Source organism: Helianthus annuus, chromosome 5 (assembly GCF_002127325.2).
Source record: "Helianthus annuus cultivar XRQ/B chromosome 5, HanXRQr2.0-SUNRISE, whole genome shotgun sequence".
Taxonomy (NCBI): domain Eukaryota; kingdom Viridiplantae; phylum Streptophyta; class Magnoliopsida; order Asterales; family Asteraceae; genus Helianthus; species Helianthus annuus.
Genome location: NC_035437.2, coordinates 132,820,572 through 132,845,986, shown reverse-complemented (window position 1 = coordinate 132,845,986; position 25,415 = coordinate 132,820,572). Strand labels below are relative to the sequence as shown.

General features: G+C 39.3%; 2 protein-coding genes across 2 annotated transcripts in view; both read left to right on the top strand.

Moving 5' to 3' along the window:
* The window catches only part of LOC110943629 (putative receptor protein kinase ZmPK1), a 37,234-nt gene extending 22,363 nt beyond the window's left edge, over positions 1-14,871 (top strand). The window contains exon 3 of the mRNA XM_035989979.1: positions 12,414-14,871. Within this exon, the coding sequence (XP_035845872.1) occupies positions 12,414-14,727 (2,314 nt within the window). The 3' untranslated portion in view covers positions 14,728-14,871. The remainder of the gene's footprint in view (positions 1-12,413) is intronic.
* A 5,651-nt stretch (positions 14,872-20,522) lies between these two features.
* Positions 20,523-22,043, top strand: LOC110941327. Its single transcript, XM_022182949.2, has 2 exons — positions 20,523-20,817; positions 21,258-22,043. The coding sequence occupies exon 2, from the start codon at positions 21,259-21,261 to the stop codon at positions 21,781-21,783; it is 525 nt and encodes a 174-aa protein (XP_022038641.2). The 5' UTR covers positions 20,523-20,817; position 21,258; the 3' UTR covers positions 21,784-22,043.
* Positions 22,044-25,415: the final 3,372 nt, after the last annotated feature.

The window sequence follows — 25,415 nt, the reverse complement described above, 5'->3', positions numbered from 1 at the left end:
AATACAAATGTATACAGCCAAAATATCGGAAACCTATAATTTAAAGTGGTAAACTAAAGAACTGATATATATCACCATTTACTTAAATACCACCCAGATGGAACTTCAACTAAAACCTTGTAAAAATGAATCATATTATTAACTATTTAGTCCTAGTTTTAACACACCAATTAGTCTATAATTTTTTTTAGATATATTATTAACATGATTCTAGGACAGACATTACTATGAAACCATCTTTTTACAATGAAACAGAAACCCTCGCTAATTAGCCACCAGAATAATCGGTAGGTAAATATCAGGGATTTAAGCGTAGCTAAGAGAAAAACTATTCTAGCAAAACCCAAGATGCAAACGGAAGGAAAAGATTGTGACTTGTGAGTCAGCTAGATTTAGGCTTATACGTTGCACACATGATGATTTTTAGATTTTAAACGAAAGTTTTGTCATTCCTTGTTTTTATTCCATCAACAAGTTTCGAGTTGAGCGCCGATCATCAAGTGTATTTATGTGTTATACTATTGAATTACCTCTTATTATGAGTTTTTCAACTTGTACGAGTTTAACAAATGTATTGAGTATATTTTTTTTTTGCACCTAGGAAAAGAAAACTAAGACTTTTTCCAATGCTAAGTCTCCACAGTCTTAGATGTGCCCTTCCACATTGGCTGGCTACCCGAAAGAATTTTCATAGGCATTGCCCTCTTTCTCCCCCCTCTTTCTCCCCTCTTGTCTCGCTCTCTTCCCTCTCTCACAAAACATCAAGTGTGGCGCCCTAGGGAAGAATTCTGAAGGATATTTACAAAACTAAATGGGAAAGTAGACTTTAAAGTTAGACTCCCAAGTCAATGGTGGAACCACACATTGTCATAATTATAGATCGCAAGTTGAGCATATACATAGAATTGAGCATACATATACACATATTGGCATCCAAAAGTAAGATTATAATAAGATGCTAGCAAGTTGCAAGATACTTCCATTGGAAGACGTACACATCATGCTAGCAGAAACCAAAAACAACACGCAAAAAAAACAATGTTCTATATATACACCCACTGATAAGTACATACATTCATATCTCACCATGTATTTTCCCTTCTTCTTTCTCATCCCTTTAGTTACACTCTCTTATTCTCTACATGTTGTTACTGTTGCTTCTTCACAAAGTGTTTTACTGTTGGTGCACTTGTGTCTGTACTTTGTCTGTATTCGGTCTGATATAAACGATGTCCTGATTTGTATTGTAAGTTGACCAAGTCAACCATCCTCTGGTTTGACTTGGACAACAGTTGAAAGATGTTCTGATCGAAGGATAGCCTCGAAGGATCATCTGATCCTTCGAGGTGATCGAAAGATATGGTTCGACCATGGTTCGACCATTAGACCTCGAAGGATGATCCTTCGAGGTCCATGCTGATCTTTCGTGTAACATGTGGTCGACAGATGATCCTTCGGACCATCTGTCGAATCCTTCGAGCAGACCTGCTGAGCTGGGTATATATACCCATGCATGTGTTGAGTGTTAGTGAGTTCTGCCATTTTCACACACCCGAGAGATAGAAGCTTAGAGAGCATTCTGCCCAGAACTCACACACACACTTAGAGAGTTTATAGAACACTTCTGTAAACATTGAGCTTGTAACCGAACCTTCATTTGCATTAATACGACTAGTGTTAATCGGTGAATCTTTGTGTGTTTGTTTCTCTACTTGCTACTAACTCGGTTTGCTTGCTAGCTTGGATTCCGCACTCGCTAGTAGGTTTGTATAACAAGGTTTAGGTTCGTAATCCTCCGCGAAACAGGGACCTACAAGTGGTATCAGAGCCTCGCTCTTTACCTTGTTTAAAACCGGGTTTTTACAAGTTGTGGTGTGTTGAAACACTTGGTTTTGCACCTGTTTTTACCAAGTTTTCTTGCTTTTTCTTTGAGTAAAAACGTGTCTAAACTAACCGGGAGTGTTCAAGTTTTGGTTGGGTAACATAAAAAAAATTGGTTTTTAGAAAACTTTGTGTTTTCCGGTGTGTTTCCGGTGACTGGCTTAAGGATAAGGTTATCCTTTTTGGGCAATCTTTCAAAAGTTGGTGGGAAAGTTGATCTGACATCCCCTTTTGCCGAAAGTTTGACCTTACCAACCTGTCACCTTTTCACCAACCTTTCACATCAAAGTCAGTTGTGTCAGAGCCTCTCGAAAGATATCTTTCGACATCGAAAGATCATCCTTCGATATCTTTCGATCAAGGAGGGCTCGAAAGATTTATATCCTTCGACCCATCCTTCGAAGTCTGAAACATATCCTTCGACAGAGGAATCTTTTCGAAAGACTAGTGTCCGAAAGATTAGGATCCTTCGTATTGGTGAATCTTTCGAGATCTGTTGTTCGAAAGATAAGGATTTGGCTCGAAAGATAAGGATCTTTCAAAGGGAATCTTTCGAGTTCTTGAATCTTTCGAAATCATTGTTCGAGAGTCAACAGTAATCTTTCGAGTACTGTTGATCCTTCGAACAAGGTTATATCTTTCGATTGAGGTTTGTTTATTGTTAACAAGTTTCTGTGATTTCAGATCTTTCGACCAGGATCTTTCGGTTGTGTTATCTTTCGGATCTTTCTTACTTAGCATTTATTTTGCTTATCTATCATGAATCCGAGTTGGTGGGGAAGTCCGGCTCCAGACAGTGGAAAATACATGAATACTAGTCAATCTCCATCATGGGCCGAATCTCCGGTATCTACATCCTCACAAACAAATGCCACTCCAGCTGGTCAATGGGCGTTTGTTTCAAATCAAACTCCGAGTATTCAAAGTCTTCTTCTAAGCGAAAGTGAAACCGGAAGTTTGAACAGGCCTCCAAAGTTGATGCATCTTCATGAATATCCAGGATGGGTTGATCGTTTCCATACATACATTCTTGGTCAAAATACAGAGTTGTGGTTACGGTTCATTACGGAATTCGATCAAACTATCGAGGTTGCTGCTTCTTCGACAGCTACATTTGCCGATCTTCCTGATGATCAAAAGAAGACGTATGACTTAGAAAAGAAAGCATACGCTATTCTTACTCAAGCACTGAGCAAGGATATTTATCATCAGTTCGTCAGTTTCAAGACTACGAAGAAGCTGTGGGATGCCTTGAAGACAAGAGGAGTAGGTAATGAAGCCACACGTCAACTACGACGAGATCTACTGAAGAAAGAATTTGATGGCTTCACATGTATGGATAAGGAGTCCTTAGGAGATATGACAAGCCGTTTCTATCACCTACTTACTGAGCTGACCAACTTTGAAGTCACAACGACTCCAACAGAGGTGGTAAAGAAGTTTGCCGATGCATTGCCTCCTCAATGGAACAACTTCCTGGAAATCTTGAAGTACAACGGAACGTTGAGAACTACCAATATCAACGATTTCGTGCAGCTTCTGGAGAACAAGGATCAGGAAGAAACGTTGAAGGCAAAGAGAGTTGCAGTGCCACAGAATCCAGAGATGTATTATGGCACCTCCACTACTTCATCTGCAAAAGCTGGATCACATGCTCCACTTCAAACGGCGTTTGTCACAAGCACGGATATGTATGGCAATCCAGTGCAAGTTCCTGTAAAGCCGCCTCCAACCACAGATCTGTATGGAAATCCAATACAACCACCTCATCCTCCTCCTGCTCAACAACCTCAATATGCATGTTATGGAGGAACATCATCTGCTGCAGGTCAACAATCAAAGTCAAGTACAGTACAGCTCGACACGTCAAGCTTCTCTAAAATCAGTGTAGAAGTAGCTAAGGAACACATGGAGCTGCTTAACACTGTAGTGAGCGCGTACTGTGGGTTGATAGAAGGTCAGATTGGAAACATTAATCTGACACAAGAAGATTACAGGCAGATTGATAAGGAGGAGATGGACTTGATGGACATCAAGTGGGCCTTTGCGAGTGCTGTGAGAAGAGCAAAGGATTGGATGGAAAGTACTGGAAGAACCAGCTTGGAAAGTAAGCGAGACACCAAGTATGGGTTCGATAAGCAAGCTGTTAAGTGCTTCAACTGTGGTGAACGGGGCCACTTTAAACGGGAATGTACAAAGCCAGCCCAGCACGGAAATCAAAACCCCTTCAGGAACCAAGGCAACCAGCAGAACAGAAACAATGATCGTACATTGGTGCCTGTCAACAACCAAACCAACCGAGCACTTGCAGTTCAGGTGGATGAAGGTTGTGACTGGTCAATCCAGTTGGGTGGTGATGCTCCTGATGGAACAGCATGTTTTGCTCAGATTGTGAAGGAGCTGGTTCACACCAATGGTGGAGAATCTTCTGCCAGTGGTGATGAATCGTCTGAAGATGAAGACTCCTCTGGATACAGCAGGAGTGTTGATGAAGAATCATCCAACTCTGGTGATGATCATGTGGGTGAGACATCTAATGTTTCGGATGATATTGACATTGATGAACTCTTGGGGGAAGCTGTAGCAGAAACTCAAAGAAGATCTATTCTGGTGGATCAAGCTGCTTACTCTTCGTCTTCTCTCCATTCAGCCTTTATGGCTAATGTCGACGGTTCATCAAGTCAGGTATGTGTCGATGAACCCACTGCTGTTAATTGTGATGAATGTGCTAGGTTGCATGCTAGATGTGCTGATCTTGAGAAAAGTATGTCTGAGTTGCAAGGCAAACATGATGCTTTACAAGCTAGTTTGTTTGACTTGCAAGACAAACATACTACTGTGAATGAGAATTTGAGTGACTTGCAAAGTAAGCATGACGCTTTGCAAGAAAAATATGATGTGACCTTTCTCCACAATCAGAAGTTGACTGTGGATCTCTCTAAATGCACAGAAGCCAACATGTTTTATGAAAACCATGAAAAAGAATTTAAGTCAGTAATTGAAACATTAAAGAAGGATAAAACTGAACTGACTAAAATGGTTTCAAGAAAACAAACTGATATTAATTTGTATATATCTCGCCTTGAGAGTATGCAAAAAGAGATGGCTTGTGTGAAAACCGAAAGTGATGCGATCCAACTCAAGCTAGACAGTTATTTGAGTTCTAGCTATGTGTTAGATCACATCATTGACGTTCAGAAGGAAAAGAGAGATGTCACATGCATTGGCTACAAGAAGTGTCCACCACCAGTGAGACATAATTATGATGCCATGCCTGATGAAGAGGACAGGGTTTTCTTTGAACCTACTGTGCCTCTAGATGTTAAGGAGTTTGCTGCAGGACTCGGATACCAAAAGGAAGTATCCTCAGATTCAGATGTGTCAGCAGATACATTTGTGAGTGCTGAACAGAATCAAGATCCTCCAGTTGTGATTGAGGATGCTGATTCGTCTGATGATGAATCTGATGATACTGTCCCAGCAAAGTCTGATGCGGTAGTCAAAAATGAGGACATACCTCTTGAGAATCACATTCTATGTGATCCCCCTGTCAAACCCGCTAAGACTGTTGCAACTGAGTCCTCATCTGCAGGAGAGCCGGAGAGTGTGAATTTGCTGTACACTCTAGTTGGTGATGATAAAATTTACTCAGACAAAGATTTTCCCATTAAGAATGTTAATCAATCCTTAATCTGCAAAGTCTTTGAGAATTCGACAAGTAAGTTCTTGGGAAAGGCAGGACCTAAAGTTACAGTCACACAGTGTCCTCCAATCCCAAAGGCTGAAGTTCGAAAGCAATTTGGCAACAAGAAATTGCCAACAGTGCCAACTCAGCAAAATCACACCAAACCCAAAGGTAAAGTACCGGCTCCAGTGCAAAAGAAGCCGAATCAAAAGAAGAAGAAGAATGTTAACTTTGTGAAATCGACGGGAACAGACAAAATTGAAAAGTTTGAAAATCAATCTAACTTAGATTTTGTCAAGAAAGCTATTGTCGAGAAAAGAAATGAACCAAGTAGTTCAAAACCTAGTACCTCGGGTTCACAAAGTTCAACATCATCGGCTAGACGATCACATGATTCTTCGGGGTTTGTAGAACGAAGATCATGTTTTGAGTGTGGAACCATTGGGCACATTATTAGAAACTGCCCATATCTTCATAAGCAGAAAGGAAAGGTTGATGATCCCCGTGGTAAGACTGACCGTAAGCCATCTGTTTCCACAAAACAAGATCCCCGACTTGTAAAAGAAAGGGAAAAGAAACAGAAACGGCAACAGGTCAAGAAAATTGAAAAAGCGATTAAAACCGATGTGGTTCATAAACAATCTGTTGTTGTAAAACCAGAAAATTCTAAAACTTCAAATCATCAAGAAGTTAAAATTTTAAAGAAAAACACTGGTGAAACCAAACAGACTTGGAAACCAAAAACGGTTGTTGAATCAGGGGGACCATCACAATTCACCAACCATCAAAGACAAGAAGTTATTGTCATTGATGAAAATGGAAGACCCAAGACCACAATGGCTTGGGTCCCCATCTCCAACTAATTCATTTGAGTTCATGTGCAGGGTGCTTCAGGAGGAACTATCAGTAGTCATTGGATTGTTGATAGTGGGGCATCCAGGCACATGACAGGCGACATGAAGCTTCTCTACGACGTTAAATCTATTAGAGGAGGTTATGTTGCTTTTGCTGGAGATAAAGGTGGATACATAACGGGTGAAGGAATGATATCTAACGGGATTGTCAGCTTTGACAAGATCAATTTTGTGCAACAACTTGATCACAATCTTCTTAGTGTTTCTCAAATTTGTGACAAGAAATTTTCAGTCCACTTTGATGCTAATGGATGTTATGTGCTGAAACCCGGCTTCAAAATTCCAAAAGAATGGATTCTCTTGTCGGCTCCAAGGATAAATGATTTGTACGTCCTTGACATGAGCCAGGCTATTACTACGTCTGCACAAGCAACTTGTTTCGTTTCCAAAGCCACAGAAAAAGACACTATCTCTTGGCACAGACGAATGGGTCACATTCACTTACGCAAAATGAATCATTTGGTTTCAAATGAATTGGTGAATGGTGTTCCCCTCAAAAATTTCCATCTTCAAGACATCTGTGTTTCGTGCCAGAAAGGAAAGCAAACAAAGAAGAAGCACCCTACAAAGAAGATCAACACAGTGGCAGTTCCTCTTGAACGTTTGCACATGGATTTGTTCGGTCCTGTCAAGCACAAGAGTATTCGGGGTGATCAATACTGCCTCGTGGTTACTGATGATTATTCAAGATTTTCTTGGGTTGCGTTCATGGCACACAAGAGTGAAACCTTTGGCATTATCAAAAACTTGATCATTCAGATTGAGAATTTGTATAAGTTGAAGGTTAGGCGGATACGTAGCGACAATGGTACTGAATTTAAGAATCATTCCATGATGGAGTTCTGCACTTCAAAAGGTATTCTTCATGAGTTTAGTGCAGCTTATACTCCTCAACAGAATGGTGTCGCTGAACGTAAGAACCGCACATTGATCGAGACTGCTAGGACAATGTTGGTAGAGTCACAGTTACCCATTCCATTCTGGACTGAAGCTGTGGCCTCTGCATGTTACACATTGAACAGAGTCCTTACAGTCAAAAGACACAACAAGACCTGCTTTGAGCTTCTTCAAAAACGGAAGCCAGATTTGTCTTATCTCGAACCGTTTGGAGCTCCATGCACAATCATCGATCCTAATGGAAAGTTTGGGGCAAGAGCAATTGATGGATACTTTCTTGGGTATGCCACCCCTAACTTACGAGTCTGGAATCTAGAGACTAAAAGGGTTGAAGAATGGTCTGAGGTCAGAGTACAAAGGCACACCTTGCCAGTCAAAAATCCGGGTCAACCTTGGATGTTTGAGTACGATGACTTCTTCAATTCGATCAATGTTGAAGCCGCTGAAGAAAATGCTGCGGCTAGGATGTTTTTCGAGAGTGACAATGCAACAGTTTCACCGGTGGTTCGTCCAATTCTTGTGAATCAAGAACCATCGTCTTCGGTGAACAACAATACTCTCAACAATGAGGATTTTCATGATGCAAACGAATTGAACGAATCTTCAGAGGATGATGAATTTCTAGATGCAGATCAAGAAGCTCCTACAACAGCAGTTCATGGTACTTCAGAGGGTACTCCTCCAGTAGATGCTCATAGAACAGCTGAGGCTACTGCATCATCCTCTTCGTCAATTCCGGGTCTTGAATTGGTTGTTGATCTTAATCTTAACAACCTGGGTATAAATGTTCCAGTTCCAGATAATCCAGAAACAAGGATTCATAATACCCATCCTCAACAAAACATCATTGGAAATGTGCAAAGTGGCGTACAAACAAGAAACATGTTGCGAAACAACAACAATGCAGGCTTGTATGCAGCCATTCGAGAATCCGGACAACAAAACGACTGGTCCTTCGCGTGTTATGTCTCACAAGAAGAACCAAGAACGTGGAAAGAAGCCTTGAAAGATAATGCTTGGGTTGAAGCAATGCAGGAAGAACTGCAACAATTCCAGAAGCTGGGTGTCTGGAAACTAGTAGAGAAACCTGCTGGATACAAGAAGATTGGTACCCGTTGGGTTTTCAAATGCAAAAAGGATGACCGCGGAGTTGTTATCCGAAACAAAGCTCGTTTAGTCGTTCAAGGTTTTCGTCAGATTGAAGGGATCGACTACAACGAAGTCTATGCACCAGTGGCACGTCTCGAAGCAATTCGAATCTTTCTAGCCTATGCGTCCTTCAAAGGATTCAAGGTTTATCAGATGGACGTGAAAAGTGCATTTTTACATGGTGTGGTTGAAGAAGAGGTGTACGTCGAACAGCCTCCAGGTTTTGAAGATCCTATCCATCCCGATCGGGTTTGGTTGCTCAACAAAGCTCTTTATGGTCTTCATCAAGCACCACGAGCTTGGTATGCAACCTTATCTCACTATCTGCTGGAGAACGGTTTTCGTAGAGGTCTTATCGACTGTACTCTCTTCATCAAAGAACAAGATGGAGATCTTCTTCTGGTACAGGTATACGTTGATGACATTATTTTTGGTTCTACTAATGATGTCTTGTGTAGGGAATTCGAGCGCATTATGCAGGATAAATTCGAGATGAGTGCTATGGGGGAAATGACCTTCTTCTTGGGCCTACAAGTACAACAAACGGAGTCTGGGATATTCATCCATCAGACTAAATATGTTGGTGACATCTTGAGCCGGTTCCAGATGTCTGATGCAACGCCCATTGGTACCCCATTGCCAACTAATCACGGAATTACTCCAGACTTGAAGGGAGAAGCTGTTAGCCCTTCTATCTATCGCGCCATGATCGGATCTCTCATGTACCTCACAGCATCAAGGCCAGACATAATGTACCCGACGTGCCTGCTTGCCAGATATCAAGTTAACCCGAAGGCCTCACATCTTGCTGCTGTCAAAAGGATTTTTCGTTATTTGAAGACGTACCCCGACACCGGTCTGTGGTACCCTAGGGATAATAACTTTGAATTGGTAGCTTTCAGTGATTCTGATTTTGGCGGATGCAAAATCGACGGTAAATCCACAACGGCTGGATGTCAGTTTTTAGGAAATCGCCTAGTCACATGGCAGTGCAAGAAGCAGACGTGTGTAGCTACATCAACATGCGAAGCTGAATACATTGCTGCCTCAAGTTGTTGCTCCCAAGTACTTTGGATTCAACAACAAATGCGGGACTACGGTTTTGAATTCCTAACTACTCCTATTTACGTTGATAATTCTGCTGCTTTAGATATCACTAGAAATCCTGTGCAGCATTCAAAGACCAAACACATCGAAATCAAATATCACTTCATACGTGATTGCTTTGAGAAAAGGCTAATCGATGTTGTTAAGGTCCACACCGATGACCAACGTGCCGACTTATTTACCAAAGCTTTTGACAAATCAAGATTTGACTTTTTATTATTGGTAAACGGCATTAAGGTCAAGCAAGAGTAAAACCAACATCGGAAAATCATTTTTGTAAATACCTTTGTGTTTTTAAATTTATCTTAGTTTGTTGATTTTAGGGGGAGTAAATCCAAAAATCGGAAAATCCAAAAACATCGAAAAATTCAAAAACACAAAAACAATAGAAAAACAAAAATGAGTTTCCTGGCGAGCAAAAGAGAAAATGATAGTACATCAGTGGTCTATCCAAACCTCTTTAAACCTTAAATGCAAAACGATAAGCAGCTCTATATAAGATGTATCGGTAGGCTCACAATCATTTTAAAGTGTGCAGGGTGATATAAATCTTAATCGACTGAAGATCAGGTGGGAACCATTCATTGGCATATGGTCTTAGTACCGAAATTTCGTTTGATAGATTGCCGAGGTTCTGAGATATTCGGTCTTTATGCTGCTTATCATCTGGGTATCATGGTTGTATCTTTTACCGAAAAATAACGGGGACGCAAGTCTAGATCTTCCATGATACTATACATACGTGTACATATTGCATACTGCATTCGACCTCAATAAGTGATAAACAATCACATGTCCAAATCAAATAAGTGATAAAATATCACATTTTTCCGGGTGTCAAGTTCGTCTCTCTGCTGTACGGAAGTACTGACCTGTTCACGGACTTGCACCTGTGCCCTCATGCATACGAAAATCAAGTTCCTCATCAATAAGTGATTATATCACATAGGACTTGTTTTCAAATCAAAATAAGTGAGTATCTCACAATTTATACGGTCAAACAGATGATAATCGGTATACTCACCGGTAAGATGAACTCTCGTGCATACCTTGATACGGGAATGTGTCGTGATGTGGATGAACACCGGTCGGTAAGTATAAATCATACATTAACGTATCCTCTAAACATGATTACATCTGATAAGTTGAGCTTAAGTGGACAACAATACCGATAATTGTTATAGGATGCTTATCTTAATGTTAACTAACTGAACAACAAGAGTGTTTTGGCATGACCGTACACTGATATGATTCTCTTACCCTCGAAACTCGCAAAAAGAATGTTTGTATATATTTATTTACTGCTTAACCTTTATTAGTTCTTTTAAACAGTTTCATCGTTTGGTGCATATCAGCACGACATTAGCGGTGATGTCGTTTGATAACACTCAAAGGATTTTAAATTGTTGTCTTTTAATTTCAAAAATACCAAAAAGATTTTAGGCTTGTTTTAATATAAACTTTATAAAAGCCAAAAAGATTTTATTTCTGCTTTATTTTCGATCGTACGATGTTGGAGCTCAAGTCTTCGTTACCTGAAACCTGACTGAAAACCGAACTGACTAAATCTTCATAAACGGTCGAAATTTGCATGTTTTGAAAGTTAAAAACTAAAATTGACAAATTTTATTAAACTTTCAAACTGTCGGACGGTGTTTGATTATGACATGGTCATTCGTGTGTCATTTGTTTATACTATATTCCAAGCAATTGTTCTCATTACGCGTTTAGATTTCTTGCATGTGCAGATTCTAAAGGCTAGGAGAACATGGTCGTTGACGAGCTTTGGAATGAAGACACGAAGGCACTCAATGAATGAAGATGATCGAGTTGCCGCTGGCCATCATCATCACCTCGAAGGATCTTACTTCATAAAGTTAAAGTATTTCACGAGCATAACTCAAGGGGGAGCTTATGTTAAGGGGGAGTTTGTCAACACACTTCCTACATGATACGGGTAGTTTGTTGATACACTTTCTACTTTCAAGACGTGAAGACTTTGAAGACCCTCCGACATTGAAGACATGATAGGACATCAGAGTCTTGAAGACTTGAAGACCAAAGACCGTCGAAGTTCAAGACGAATCTACACTTTTAGAAGAACAAGACAAAGATTAGAGATCAAAGACAAAGCTACAGCCAAGGGGGAGTTTGTTGGTGCACTTGTGTCTGTACTTTGTCTGTATTCGGTCTGATATAAACGATGTCCTGATTTGTATTGTAAGTTGACCAAGTCAACCATCCTCCGGTTTGACTTGGACAACAGTTGAAAGATGTTCTGATCGAAGGATAGCCTCGAAGGATCATCTGATCCTTCGAGGTGATCGAAAGATATGGTTCGACCATGGTTCGACCATTAGACCTCGAAGGATGATCCTTCGAGGTCCATGCTGATCTTTCGTGTAACATGTGGTCGACAGATGATCCTTCGGACCATCTGTCGAATCCTTCGAGCAGACCTGCTGAGCTGGGTATATATACCCATGCATGTGTTGAGTGTTAGTGAGTTCTGCCATTTTCACACACCCGAGAGATAGAAGCTTAGAGAGCATTCTGCCCAGAACTCACACACACACTTAGAGAGTTTATAGAACACTTCTGTAAACATTGAGCTTGTAACCGAACCTTCATTTGCATTAATACGACTAGTGTTAATCGGTGAATCTTTGTGTGTTTGTTTCTCTACTTGCTACTAACTCGGTTTGCTTGCTAGCTTGGATTCCGCACTCGCTAGTAGGTTTGTATAACAAGGTTTAGGTTCGTAATCCTCCGCGAAACAGGGACCTACATTTACCCCAAGGCTCGTCTCTCTTTGTTGAAAAGAAAGACCATTTGGTTTCGCCAAATGGCCTTTTCACAGCTGGTTTTCACGAAATTGGCCAAAATGCTTATTGCTTCGGGATATGGTTTACACAGCCCACGGAGGACGGAAAACACACTTTGGTTTGGATGGCAAACAGAGATGAACCTGTCAACGGAAAACGCTCCAAGTTTTCGTTGGGGAAAACAGGAGATCTTGTTCTAACGGACGCTGGCCGGAGATTTTGGACAAGTAATACGAATTCAAAGTTTCCTGTGCAACTGAAACTTCTTGATTCGGGTAACCTTGTTCTTATCCACATAGACAATAAGTCATATATTTGGCAAAGCTTTAGTTCTCCAACTGACACCATACTTCCCAATCAACCTTTTACCAAAGATACTGCTCTTACATCTATAAGAAGTTTAACAAACTTTTCTTCCGGTTTTTATAAATTTTATTTCGACAATGACAACGTAATCAAACTTCTTTACAACAGAGATGAAGTAACCAGTGTCTTTTGGCCTAGGCCTTGGTTACTACCTTGGGCAGCAGGAAGGACCACTTACAACAATAGTAGATTTGCTTCACTTGATTCCAAAGGCCGTTTCTGGTCTTCGGATAGTTTTACTTTTCTCACCAGCGATTACGGCAAAACCCTTCAAAGAAGACTGACACTTGATGTTGATGGCAATATTAGAGTTTACACACTAAACAAAAGAAGGTGGATTGTTACATGGCATGCAATTTCAACAACTTGTGCAATTCATGGGGTTTGTGGTCCAAACAGCCTTTGTACCTATAGTCCTGAATCCGGAAGGACATGCGCGTGTATGCATGGGTACAAGGCGAAGAATCACTCAGATTCGTCTTTTGGGTGTGAGCCTACATTTGATCTCACAAAACATCCTGAGAACTATGACTTCATAAGGCTCCCTTTCGTCGAATTTTACGGATTTGATTCTCAGTTCTCATCAAGATCCACTTTCAGTGAATGCAAAAAAGCCTGCTTGGATGATCCTAACTGTAAAGCCATCCAATTCAACTTTGACCAAGGATATGGTGCTTTTGTCTGTTATGTCAAGACTTTGTTGTACAATGGCTTCTACAAGGGTACACCTTTCAATACTTATCTTAAGTTGCGTAAGACTGATGTATTGTCATATAATCAAAAGGTTGCTAATGAGTCAAAATTGGAGTGCTCCACTTCTGTGATAGAGCTAAAACGACCATATGAAGAAAAGGATGAAAGTGGGTCTCGCAAGTTTATGTTGTGGTTCAGCATCATCCTAGGTGGAATTGAAGTCTTGTGCTTTCTATTCTTTTGCTTAATCACCAAAAGAACCTCAGGCAAAACCACCCAATCCTACCTTGCAATTGCTACTGGATTCAAAAGATTCACATACGATGAGATAATGAAGGTGTCACATAAATTTAGAGAGGAGATTGGGAGAGGTGGTGGTGGCATTGTGTACAAAGGAAAACTGCCTGACAATCGAGTGGTGGCAATTAAGGTGCTCCACGACGCCATCCAGGGAGAGGCTGAATTTCTAGCAGAGATGAGCACAATTGGAAGAATAAATCATATGAACTTGATAGAAACGTATGGTTATTGTGCTGAGGGAAAGCATAGGATCTTGGTGTATGAGTACATGGAGAATGGATCCTTAGCTAGCAACTTGTTGGTTGCTAACAAGCTTGATTGGCTGAAAAGGTTTGAAATAGCCAAAGGTGTGGCTAAAGGGCTAGCTTATTTACATGAAGAATGCTTGGAGTGGGTCTTGCATTGTGATGTTAAACCACATAACATATTGTTGGATGCTAATTATATCCCAAAGGTTGCTGACTTCGGCTTGTCGAAACTATTCCATCAAAATGTTACTGAAGATTCCATCTTTTCGAGGATAAGAGGGACTAGAGGGTATATAGCTCCAGAATGGGTGTTTAATCTTCCAATTACGTCAAAAGTAGATGTTTATAGCTACGGGATGGTGGTTCTTGAGATGCTAACAGGACGAAGTCCCACATGTGATCAAGCAATTGATTATAGCAAAATTGTTGAGCAAAAACGGCTTGTAGACTGGGTGAGGGAGAAGGTTTATGAGGCTCGCGAGGATTTGACAGAGACACAACTCATGGAGATATTGGATCCTGTGATGACGGAGAGATTTGAGATTATCCAAATGAAAAATCTTCTAAGGGTGGCTCTGCAATGTGTTGAGGAAGATAAAGATGCTAGACCAACCATGAGCGAGGTTGTAAAGATGCTTCTCGACTCTGACAAGGACTATTAGTGTGACAACTCGAGCTTTCCCTTCACGTTCCACCCTGCATTGTAACTATGTGAAAAGAATAAATGCGCTTGAATATATCCGATTTGCTTATATAAATATGAATGTTGTGAACGTTATTTGTAAATTTATATTATAAAGGGAATCTAGCCGTACACTCAAAAACAATATTGCGCAAACAATAAGGTGCGGCCGCACACTTGGCTAGGCCGCACACTATTAATGTAGCCTAAGGTCACACAACAGGCCCAAAAGGAGACCGCACACCCTTAACCGTGCATGTGTGTGGGTGTGTGTGCGGAATCTTTGCTTGGGTATTTATACCCTTATCTGCCAAAACCCTAAAAAAATGTTCCACAATCATTGACGGCGGCTCTCACTCTCTCACACACACACACACACACACACTCTCTCTCTCTCTCTAGTATTCTTCTCCTTTTAGAACCCTTTCCTCTTTTGAAGATTGAAGACAGATCTTTTCCTTCAAAGATTTTTCCCCTTCTTTTCAAGGATTCCTCTTGTCATCTTGCACACCTCTTTGCATCTCAAATTCCAGGTTAGTATACGACCATTGTTTGATTGCTAGATATGATGATGGTGTTTATGATTGTTGGTGATTATAAACAAGGAGCTAGTGTTGACAGAAAATATGTTCAAACTCGTTTGAATGCATGAAAGACAACTGATCATGATAGTAATGAGTCATTACTAATGACTTAGGGTAAGTTATAATCATGTGAACTTGATAGATATTGTGATATTGATGTTTTGTATGAAAGATGATCCTAATACTATTTCTGATTCATGAATAATGTTGAATAAACTAGAGTTCCGTGGATTTGTTTGAAGGTTATCGATGGTCTTGATCAGTTAGATCAGCTTGATGATTGTTAATAATGGCTCCTTGTGATGATATGTATGGTATAAATCTGATTATGTATGATGATGAAAGCTTGATGATTTGTGTTCATAAAATGATTCAAATAATAGACGGTAATAATTACCTAACGATTGGGTATGATAAGGAATGAATAGATTGATTTTTGTATGTTAAAAATAATAGTAGGGTTCATAAGAATATTGTGTAAAAATCTGTGTTTTTGCTGTTTTGATCTTAGAAACATGAATGGTTTATTGCTTGATTATTCTGATGCCGCACACACTCTTGAAATATACAACTCGGATTTGCATGCTGTACAACCGTATACAGCATACCGCACAATTATATGCAATGTGTACCGTACACCTCTAAAGGAATATTCTCTGATGCACAACGTACATACAACCAAACCATGCGTGGTCGCATACTAGAGACCACACATTCTCACTATACAATTACCTGATGCACAATGTACAACATTTCTTTGCATGACCGCACACTATGAGGGAGTCGCACACCCTCATATGTGTCGCACACTAAAGTATATTGGGCTGCACACCGGTGTACATTGGGCCGCACCCTTACAATAGGCCGCACACTGGTGTCATAGTTAGATTTGGTTTAATAACATATACAAAATTACAAACAGTTCAAGGTAGAAGAGTGCATAACTGCATATAGCCTACCTGGTTAATAGTTAGATTTAGTTTAATAACATATACAAAATTACGAAAAGTTCATGGTAAGATTTATTTAAAAACAATCATAATCCTGAATCAGCTTCATATACGTTTAGGGTCTTTGATCTTTGAGTAGTTTTTCTTGTAATGTTTTTATAGTAAAAGTTTTATTTTGTTTGAACGTTATCAATATTATCACAATCAGACAAGTCTGATTTGATCAGAACCAGGTACGAAACCGGTTCAGATAGCATGAACCGGTTTTTATAACCTTTTTTTTTTTAAATATTATCATCTTTAAGATCTCATTTTCAGGTTTACCCTGTTCTCTTTAGGCTCCATATTTAATTTATCTGAATATTATATTTTATTAAATCTACAAATCTACACCAAAACTTAAGTAAAATAACAAATCTACATTGAGTTATTTATGACGTCACCTTGTTCTTGTTACATCAGGTTCGGTTACGAAACTACCAACTGTTATTAAAGTCGCTGCCATGTTAGATATAAATAAATCGGATTACATTGCTTTCTTTCATATCATTTAGTTGGTCAAATAGTCAAGTCGTGTTTCTTTCTTTTATTTGGTCTTTGTGATTTATATGACATGATTTGTGAAATAGTCATCCTTCTTTGTATTTGGTCCGTGTGAAAACAATATAAATATTGAAAATCGAGTGTGTAATATAGACGTCAAGAAATTGGAATAATACCCAGCCAAACTAATTAGAAATCGTTAGGTGTTTCATTTTTTTGATGCTTACCATTCATTTTTTCCAGAGTAAACTTCTCCTTTCCTCCGTATGGTTTGTTCGTTTTAATAGTTTTGTCACAATCCTTTAAAAATAGTCTTTTACTCCTGTTTGTTTCGGTTTTGTCGCCAATTTACTCCATGGTCTTAACTCCATGTCTTGTTGATTTTGTCTTTTGATTGTTATTTCTATGGTTGCCCGTGAGAGAGTGTGTGTAAAGACTATATTTGTTATGTTTGTGTATATATATTAATACTTTACATTAAATATAAATTACCAAAGTACACTTATTTTATATGCCCAAAATCAACAACCAAAACCCACACTACAAGAAAAGCGAGTAATATCGGCCACACCAATAGCCGCGACGTTAGGCAATAGCGATGACTGCATTACCAATCGTCGCTATTGCCTTGCGTCGCTGCTATAGGTGTTGCCGATAAGAGTTGGATCTGTGTGCTGCAACAAAGGAACAATCTTAGCCCTTGATATTGAAACATGATCTAGTGGCTGTTGTTCTCCCCTTCAAACAAGCACACTTCAAATACAATTCCATCTTCTTCTCTTCAAAACAAACACAAAGGTCATGCTCATTATACATCTTTGTCACCGGAGCTTCTTCCCGGCCGTCACAGTTAACGACAACCATCCGTTACTGGAGCACCTTCTTCGTCACCAGAGCACCTTCTCCGTCAAGCACCACTGTCACCGACGCATCCTCTTCATCACCGGAGCACCTTCTCCATCAATCACCACTGTCACCGGAGCATCATCTTCGTCACCGGAGCACCTTCTCCGTCAATCACCACTGTCACCGGAGCATGCTCTTCGTCACCGGACCACCTTCTCCGTCAACCACCACCTTCACCGGAGCATCTTCTTTGAGCACCTTCTTCGTCAAGCTCTAGCGAGTTTTTTAGTTTTATGTGGAAATTGTGTATTGTATTATATTAGTATTATGTAAAATGCTTTGTGAGTTTATGGATGTATAGTATGAAATTTGAATAAAAATACAGCGACAAGCTTTCCGGCAATTTCCTTTATGATTTGTTATGAGATTTGACTGAAAATTACATGTAAAATGCTTTGTTTGAGTTTATGAGAATTTGTAGTTTCCATCAACGGCGAGCTTTCCGACAGTTTTCTGGCAGAAGCATTAGCGGCGACCTATTTAATAGTGACGACATTTTGCTCAATAGCGTCCAAGTATTACTTGCTTTTCTTGTAGTGCCAAAATCAAGCTTGAAACCTTAGCCGTCGCTGCCTCCTTTCAGATCTGAGCGAGGCCGACTAAGAGAGATACACATGGTGAACGTGAGAGAGAGAGAGAGAGAGAGAGAGAGAGAGAGAGTTGTCTGGCGTGTGGGGGTGGTAATGGCGGCGGAGGTGGTGGTGGGGGCTGGTGGGTGGTGGGTGGTGATGCTGTGGGGTCGTAACAACGGGGTTGGTGGTAGGGATGGTGTCTGATTGTTGTGGTGGTGGTGGCGGTGTCTAGTGGTAGAGGTGGTGTTAGTGGTTACAAAAGGTAGAGAGAGAAAGAGAGAGAGAGAAGGAGAAATAGAGAGGGAAAGGGAGTGATGAAGTGAGGAAAGATGTCTAATTGTTTTATGTTACAGATACTTGTATTTTTTATATCTAAAAAAAGACAAAACAAATATTTTAAAAATCAATTTAAATACATGTTTATAGAATTACCACAATACCCTTATTTTTAACAAACATTTTAAACAGAGTTAGGGGCGGGGAGTGAAATGGCTATTTTTAAAGGATTGGGGCAAAACCGTTAAAATGACCAAACCATAGGGAGCAAAACGAAAGTTTAATCTTTTTTTTACTTAAACTAGATTTATACCGAACGTGCGCGTTGCGTGCTAAACTGAATCGTTCTTGGTTTGAACATTGCTAAACATCATCAGGCGGGCTCAACCCCACTAAAGATTCCAGCGGTCAATTCTCTTCATCCCAACACATAGCCCAACCATCATGTTCATTGCAAATTACCTTAATACCTACCTCTTCATTTGCATCAGATTCTTTGGTAATTGAATATTGTTTCAGATCAGAAGAAAACAACATTTAGAAATGGTTATTCATTTAATCATAATTAGGTTGTTCTTACAGGCGCGTTGCGCCAAGGAACTAACATGTTTTGTAACGTAAAACACTTCTCTTCGATGTGATTAAAATTGCGCCGGGGAAATAACCTATCTTGCAATGTAGAACTCTTCGATCATCTAAAAATACATACACAACTCATATATATATATATATATATATATATATATATATATATATATATATATATATATATATATATAAAATGCTAGTAGCACAAAATTAATCACTCTTCAAATTAATTTATACTACTATATTAAAGAAAATGGGTTTTCTACCCTTTTGGTCATTTGTCATAGGTACAAGTTATGAAGCAGTATGTATAAACAAGCCAAAGCCTTTTAGCAGGAGTTAGAATTGTATAATGTACAAACTTTTAAAACGCTTAGAGGGTAAAATTGAGAAATCATCTCCTATGTTAATTGTCAAAATCATTGAAGTGCCTTTCACTTATCCTACTCAATGATCAGGAAAGTGAATAATTTTCATAAATTGATTAGAACAAAGTCTAAAGGTTTTATAACGAATATAATTGATTGAATTCATCTCATCATAAATTGCTAAGAGACTCCTTCATTAAATATATTCATGACTCAGTTCTCATTCTCAAACTTAGTTCTGCAGAGAATCAAACTGCCGTGTGATGGAATGGGTTTGGAATGGTGTTTAACATGTTTAAATGATTAACTTTATGAGTTTTTATGTGTTTAAATGTTTGGAATTGAATAACTATGAGAAGTTGATGTTTTGTAGGTTAAACACGAAGATTGGACGTGTTTCGAGGAAAATAAGTGGAGTGGAATTGAAGATCTTGGGATATGGTATGATAAAGGGCTGAATTATGAAGACGTGGCCGCAAACGGGGAAGAAAACGGACTTTAAACGAAGAAGTTATGAAGAAAACAGTGTTGTGAAGAATCTGTCAGCAGTAGGCTACGGTTTCAGCCTGTTCTAGCGTAGCCTACAGTGCTGGGTTACGAAAATTGATTAAAAACATGTGAAAAAATAGGGTTAAGGGATCTCATTCATTCCAGAAAAAAGGCACGACCTAAAGGACGATTTTTGGGGGTTCTTCTTGGTTTTTTCCATCATTCCACACCACCTAATCATCATATCATCATCAATCATGCCTTCCAACATCAAGATTGAAGATCAATTCACAAGCATGAGCGGCTAATTCCTTCATGGTTTCCTCCGGATGGAGGATTTTCGTATGTTAGGTGACTTTATGTGTTTTTGACATTTATTAACTCGGTGATCTAAGCATTCGATGCTTTTCACTTATGATTTGATTGGTTGATTGTAAACAGTTAAATCATTTTTTTTATTGTTTTGTCCCAATCAATGCGACTCGCATCTGTACGCCTTCTCAATTCTTTCCCTCATCCTTCTCTTCTTCTTCTTTCAAGAACCCTACCTCCTCCATAACCAATCCCATCTCTAAAACCATCAAATCTTAACCAAATCGAGTGGTTCTTGCATCTATCTTGCCTAATTTTTCGAGGAGAACAAACCCCTAACAATTATTTTACCCGATTCACGTTCGTCTGAGAGAAATCATAGAAGTGGGTGACGAACCCTAATCTTCTAAATTGGGGGTTTTTGTCTGGGAAGTGCCGTATACTTCAATTAAAGCAGAGTCAAGTGTTTCTAAACACGAGAGGTACGTTTTTGACCAACCTTTTTCAGGATTTTTGAAGTTTATGATGTTTTATGCTTGACACATGTTCTAGAGGTGAATATTTGTGCTCGAATTGGGATGGTGAATGTTTTGTTGGTGTTGTTTTTATGAGTTGTTGATGTAAATTGATTTTGGATGATAGTATGTGAGCGAATTTTCTTATGGGAATTGTTTATGGCTACTAGTTTGTGTAGTTGAGCTTGTTGAACATGTTAAAAATAATTGTTGTTTGGAAATTGGCTGAAAATCTTAAAGTGCAAAATTTTATTCAACAAGTAGTGGGTGATCATTGAGGTTTGGATTCAACAGGACTAGTAGCCATAGTCTTAAACAAGTGTGGGGAATTTGTTGGTATTACACACTTGTTTAAGCCTCGTATTGTGAAACTTACTTGAATTGTTTGCTTGGTTTCTTGTGTGTAGGATGGCAAAATCAAAGGAAGTTGCAGGAAAAAGCAAAGGGAAAGGTGTTGCTAGTTCATCTTCGAAATCTTCGAAGGCGAAACCGCGTGGAACTAAGCAAGGAAAGTTGATATTACGTGACGGGCCCAATGAGCCAATGCCCCAAGCACGAGTACCACCACAACAAGGACGCGAAGAACCTCCGCTCAAGCCGTATTGGAAAGGTGGCCTTTTAACAAATATACATGAGTATTGGCAAGCGGAGTGCTTTGATGATAAGATGGACAAGATAGGTGTTCGAAAAGACGGATTCATGTGCGAGAAGGAAGTGGATATTGATCACTTTAGACCGTTTGGCATAGTTAAAAAATTCGAAGAGTTAGGATGGGAAGCCGCGTTGAAGTGTTATGACGGAGAGAAAAATAAAGTTTATCTTGATGCCATACAAGAATGGGTTGGAAATTTGATATTGGGTTCGGAAAATCATCCAAGAAACATGACGTTGACTGGTTCGGTTGGTGGTGTTGATGTGGTTATGTCAGCGTAAACCTTAGGTGAAATTGCTAATTTTGATTCGAAAAAGCAATACACATATCCAAGTGAAGACCTTTTGTACGATAACCCAGATAAGAACCCAAAATGGGAGGCAATGGTGAAAGAGTTATTTTTGGAAGGTAAAGTTGCAGGAATGAAGAGGGAGAATTTGAAGCTTCCGGCAAGATTGCTATTGAGTATTGTGCAACAAAATGTTTTGCCGAGAAGAAGTGACAGATCAAATCTTCGGAAGCCAGATGTTCCAATTCTATATTATCTACTCAAAGGAAAACCAAGAATTTCTTATAAATATTTGGTGATGATGAATATATGGACTTCAAGGAACAAATTAGACAAGATATTGATTCCACATTGTAGATTGATCACTGCGCTGCTGAAGAAACATGGAGTTATTAATGAGACGTCTGCTTTTATCAAACTACCGAAGGGACATACTACATTTACATTAGATGGGTTCAACAATCAAAATGGTTTGGAATATGTGAGAACGGAACGGTATCACAAATTGAAGGCTTCCGGAAGGAAGTGGAGGGCGTTAAGGACCGATGCTAGGATGTTGTTACCGAGCGAAGAAGATGAGTCGGAAAGTGACGATAGTGTGATGGGAGATAGTGATGGTGAGGATGCTGAGGATGTAGCCACAGGTTTTGATGTGGGTACGAGTTCAGGGGTACCAGATGTCGAGGATGTGAATGAGTTCGTTGAGCAGGAGAGGCATGAGGATTGGAGTAGTTGGCCTGACTTTGCTCAAGTACTGTACGATAAGCTCACCCGCCTTGGTGAGCAACAAAAAAGGGACCGCGATAGAAATGAGTTGTGGCATCGAGTTCATGCATATAATGAGCAAAAGGAGATCAATGACAGGTATTTGGATGATAAGAGGCGAAGATTGAATGGTGATGCATCAATTGGAGAGCCGCCATTACATCATTCAGCATGGTTGGACCCGGAGCAGGATGCGGCTCCCGAAGGTTATCTTGATATGATGAAGGGGGTCTTTGGAGACCCTAAGCCACCCCATCACTGAGCACTCTCTGATCCCCGATCAGGTCCATGTGTTCTTTTGTGACTTGTTATTTTGTGATGTATTTATTCATGGGCTTAGGTGGTCGGGTGGAGCTTTGAACTATGTTTATTTGCTTTCTTTTTTGGTGTGTTTTAGTTGTTCGTAAACTTGGTGGTGTAACTCTTGTTATGTGTCGGAATGGTATTGTGCATCTTTTATGTGTTTGGTTGGTTGGTGGTTTGAATTAGTCGCTTGCAAATGTGATAAGATGGAATGAATTGATAAACCACATGTTTTGAGCTAAAAACCTATACATTGGGGACAATGTCTCTCAAGTGTGGGGATGAGGGGAAAAGTGAAAAAAAAAATTTTTTTTAATGGTTTGTTTTTAAGTGATCTAATCGGGCACGAAAGCGACTGTTCAGTACATGCCAGTTTGTTCCGACTTGTTTTGGTAGAGGTCCTTAGTCATGGTTTAGTCTTTGAGATGTAGAATGAACTGTTTTCAGCAAGTGTTTTATAGAAAATGTGTAAAACTTGCCTAACTAGGGGTAACAAGCTATTGGCACAATAAATGCATGCACATATCGGCAACCTTGTTTCCCCACTTTTTTGAGACTCTTGAGCCTACTAGAATTGTTAGTTGGATTTGAAATATTTATATATTCATTTGTTGAGAGTAGGCCGTATGTTGCTCTGTTTTAGAACTTGTGTGATTTGATACATGCTGAGACTATGGTTTAGCGTATGCATATAGATGATAAAGGCATTAGGATTCCTTCATTTGTTCATATGTTGATTGTCTATCCTTTCTACCTTAGTTAACCATGTTGAGCCTTTTACCCTTCGTTTGCTACACCTTGTTTGACCCGTTTGATTACCAACCATGAATGACAAGTGTGTTTAGAAGTATGTTAAAAAAAAAAATTTTGAAAAAAAAAAGAAAAAGAAAAGAAAAGAAAAAGAAAATCATTGTTATGTTAGTGTTCAATAAATGGGTCGAAAAATAACCCAAAGTGTTAGTATCATTGTGAATAAGTTGTCATGGTTTGGTATGATCGTTTGTGTTCGCCATATAAACATAAAAAAAAAACCCAAAAATATATCTCTACCTTTACCTTTAACCCAAAACCCGAAAAGTCCTTTTGATATGTGCTATGTTATATGTTATAGTGGAGGTGTGATTGTCATACAAGCTTATGAGTACAGAGTTTCATCTTCGGTTTTTGAGTGATTATACTAGTGTATTATGTGCTAGTTCAGATATTAAAGTGAGAGGAGTGAAAAATTGTGAGGGGTGTGTTGCATGAGAATAAAAGCCAGAAGCATGTTAAGTTTAGTTAGGCGAGTTTGTTTTTTAAAAAAATGTATCACTTTTACTTGCTGAATTAACACATCTAGTGCAAATCATGATTAGGGTATGACTTTGGACCTTAGCTAAGACATGATCGGGGCAGTTGGGGTATTTGTTCGGTTTGTTATAGTGTTTCGAACGGATTTGCTTGAGGGCAAGCAAAGGCCAAGTGTGGGGATGTGATGGAATGGGTTTGGAATGGTGTTTAACATGTTTAAATGATTAACTTTATGAGTTTTTATGTGTTTAAATGTTTGGAATTGAATAACTATGAGAAGTTGATGTTTTGTAGGTTAAACACGAAGATTGGACGTGTTTTGTGGAAAATAAGTGGAGTTGAATTGAAGATCTTGGGATATGGTATGATAAAGGGCTGAATTATGAAGACGTGGCCGCAAACGGGGTGGAAAACGGACTTTAAACGAAGAAGTTATGAAGAAAACAGTGTTGTGAAGAATCTGTCAGCAGTAGGCTACGGTTTCAGCCTGTTCTAGCGTAGCCTACAGTGCTGGGTTACGAAAATTGATTAAAAACATGTGAAAAAATAGGGTTAAGGGATCTCATTCATTCCAGAAAAAAGGCACGACCTAAAGGACGATTTTTGGGGGTTCTTCTTGGTTTTTTCCATCATTCCACACCACCTAATCATCATATCATCATCAATCATGCCTTCCAACATCAAGATTGAAGATCAATTCACAAGCATGAGCGGCTAATTCCTTCATGGTTTCCTCCGGATGGAGGATTTTCGTATGTTAGGTGACTTTATGTGTTTTTGACATTTATTAACTCGGTGATCTAAGCATTCGATGCTTTTCACTTATGATTTGATTGGTTGATTGTAAACAGTTACATTTTATTTAATCGTTAATCTTTAATCATTCAATTCCCGAGAGTTCTAGTAATCGGGATATATTTGAGGCGGGATTAGGGTTGGTAATTGTGATTGATATTCATTTGATAACCTCCCATTATGTATTGATCGGAGTACTTAGTCGTTGAATATCACAATCAATTGATTAGGTCGAACACTTATGTCTATGTGAGTGTTATGATAAAACACATAATCGAATCTAACTGGAAATCTGAATTCCGGAGGGACCATTGTTCTTCCTATTGATTAAAATCTCAATTTAATTCGTTTACTTTAGCATTTTACAAATCCACAATCAAGATTTACTTTTACGCAATAGATAATCAACACTTAACATTTCGACACTTTCCACAATCCTCCCTTGGTTCGATACCCTGCTTATTCTATACT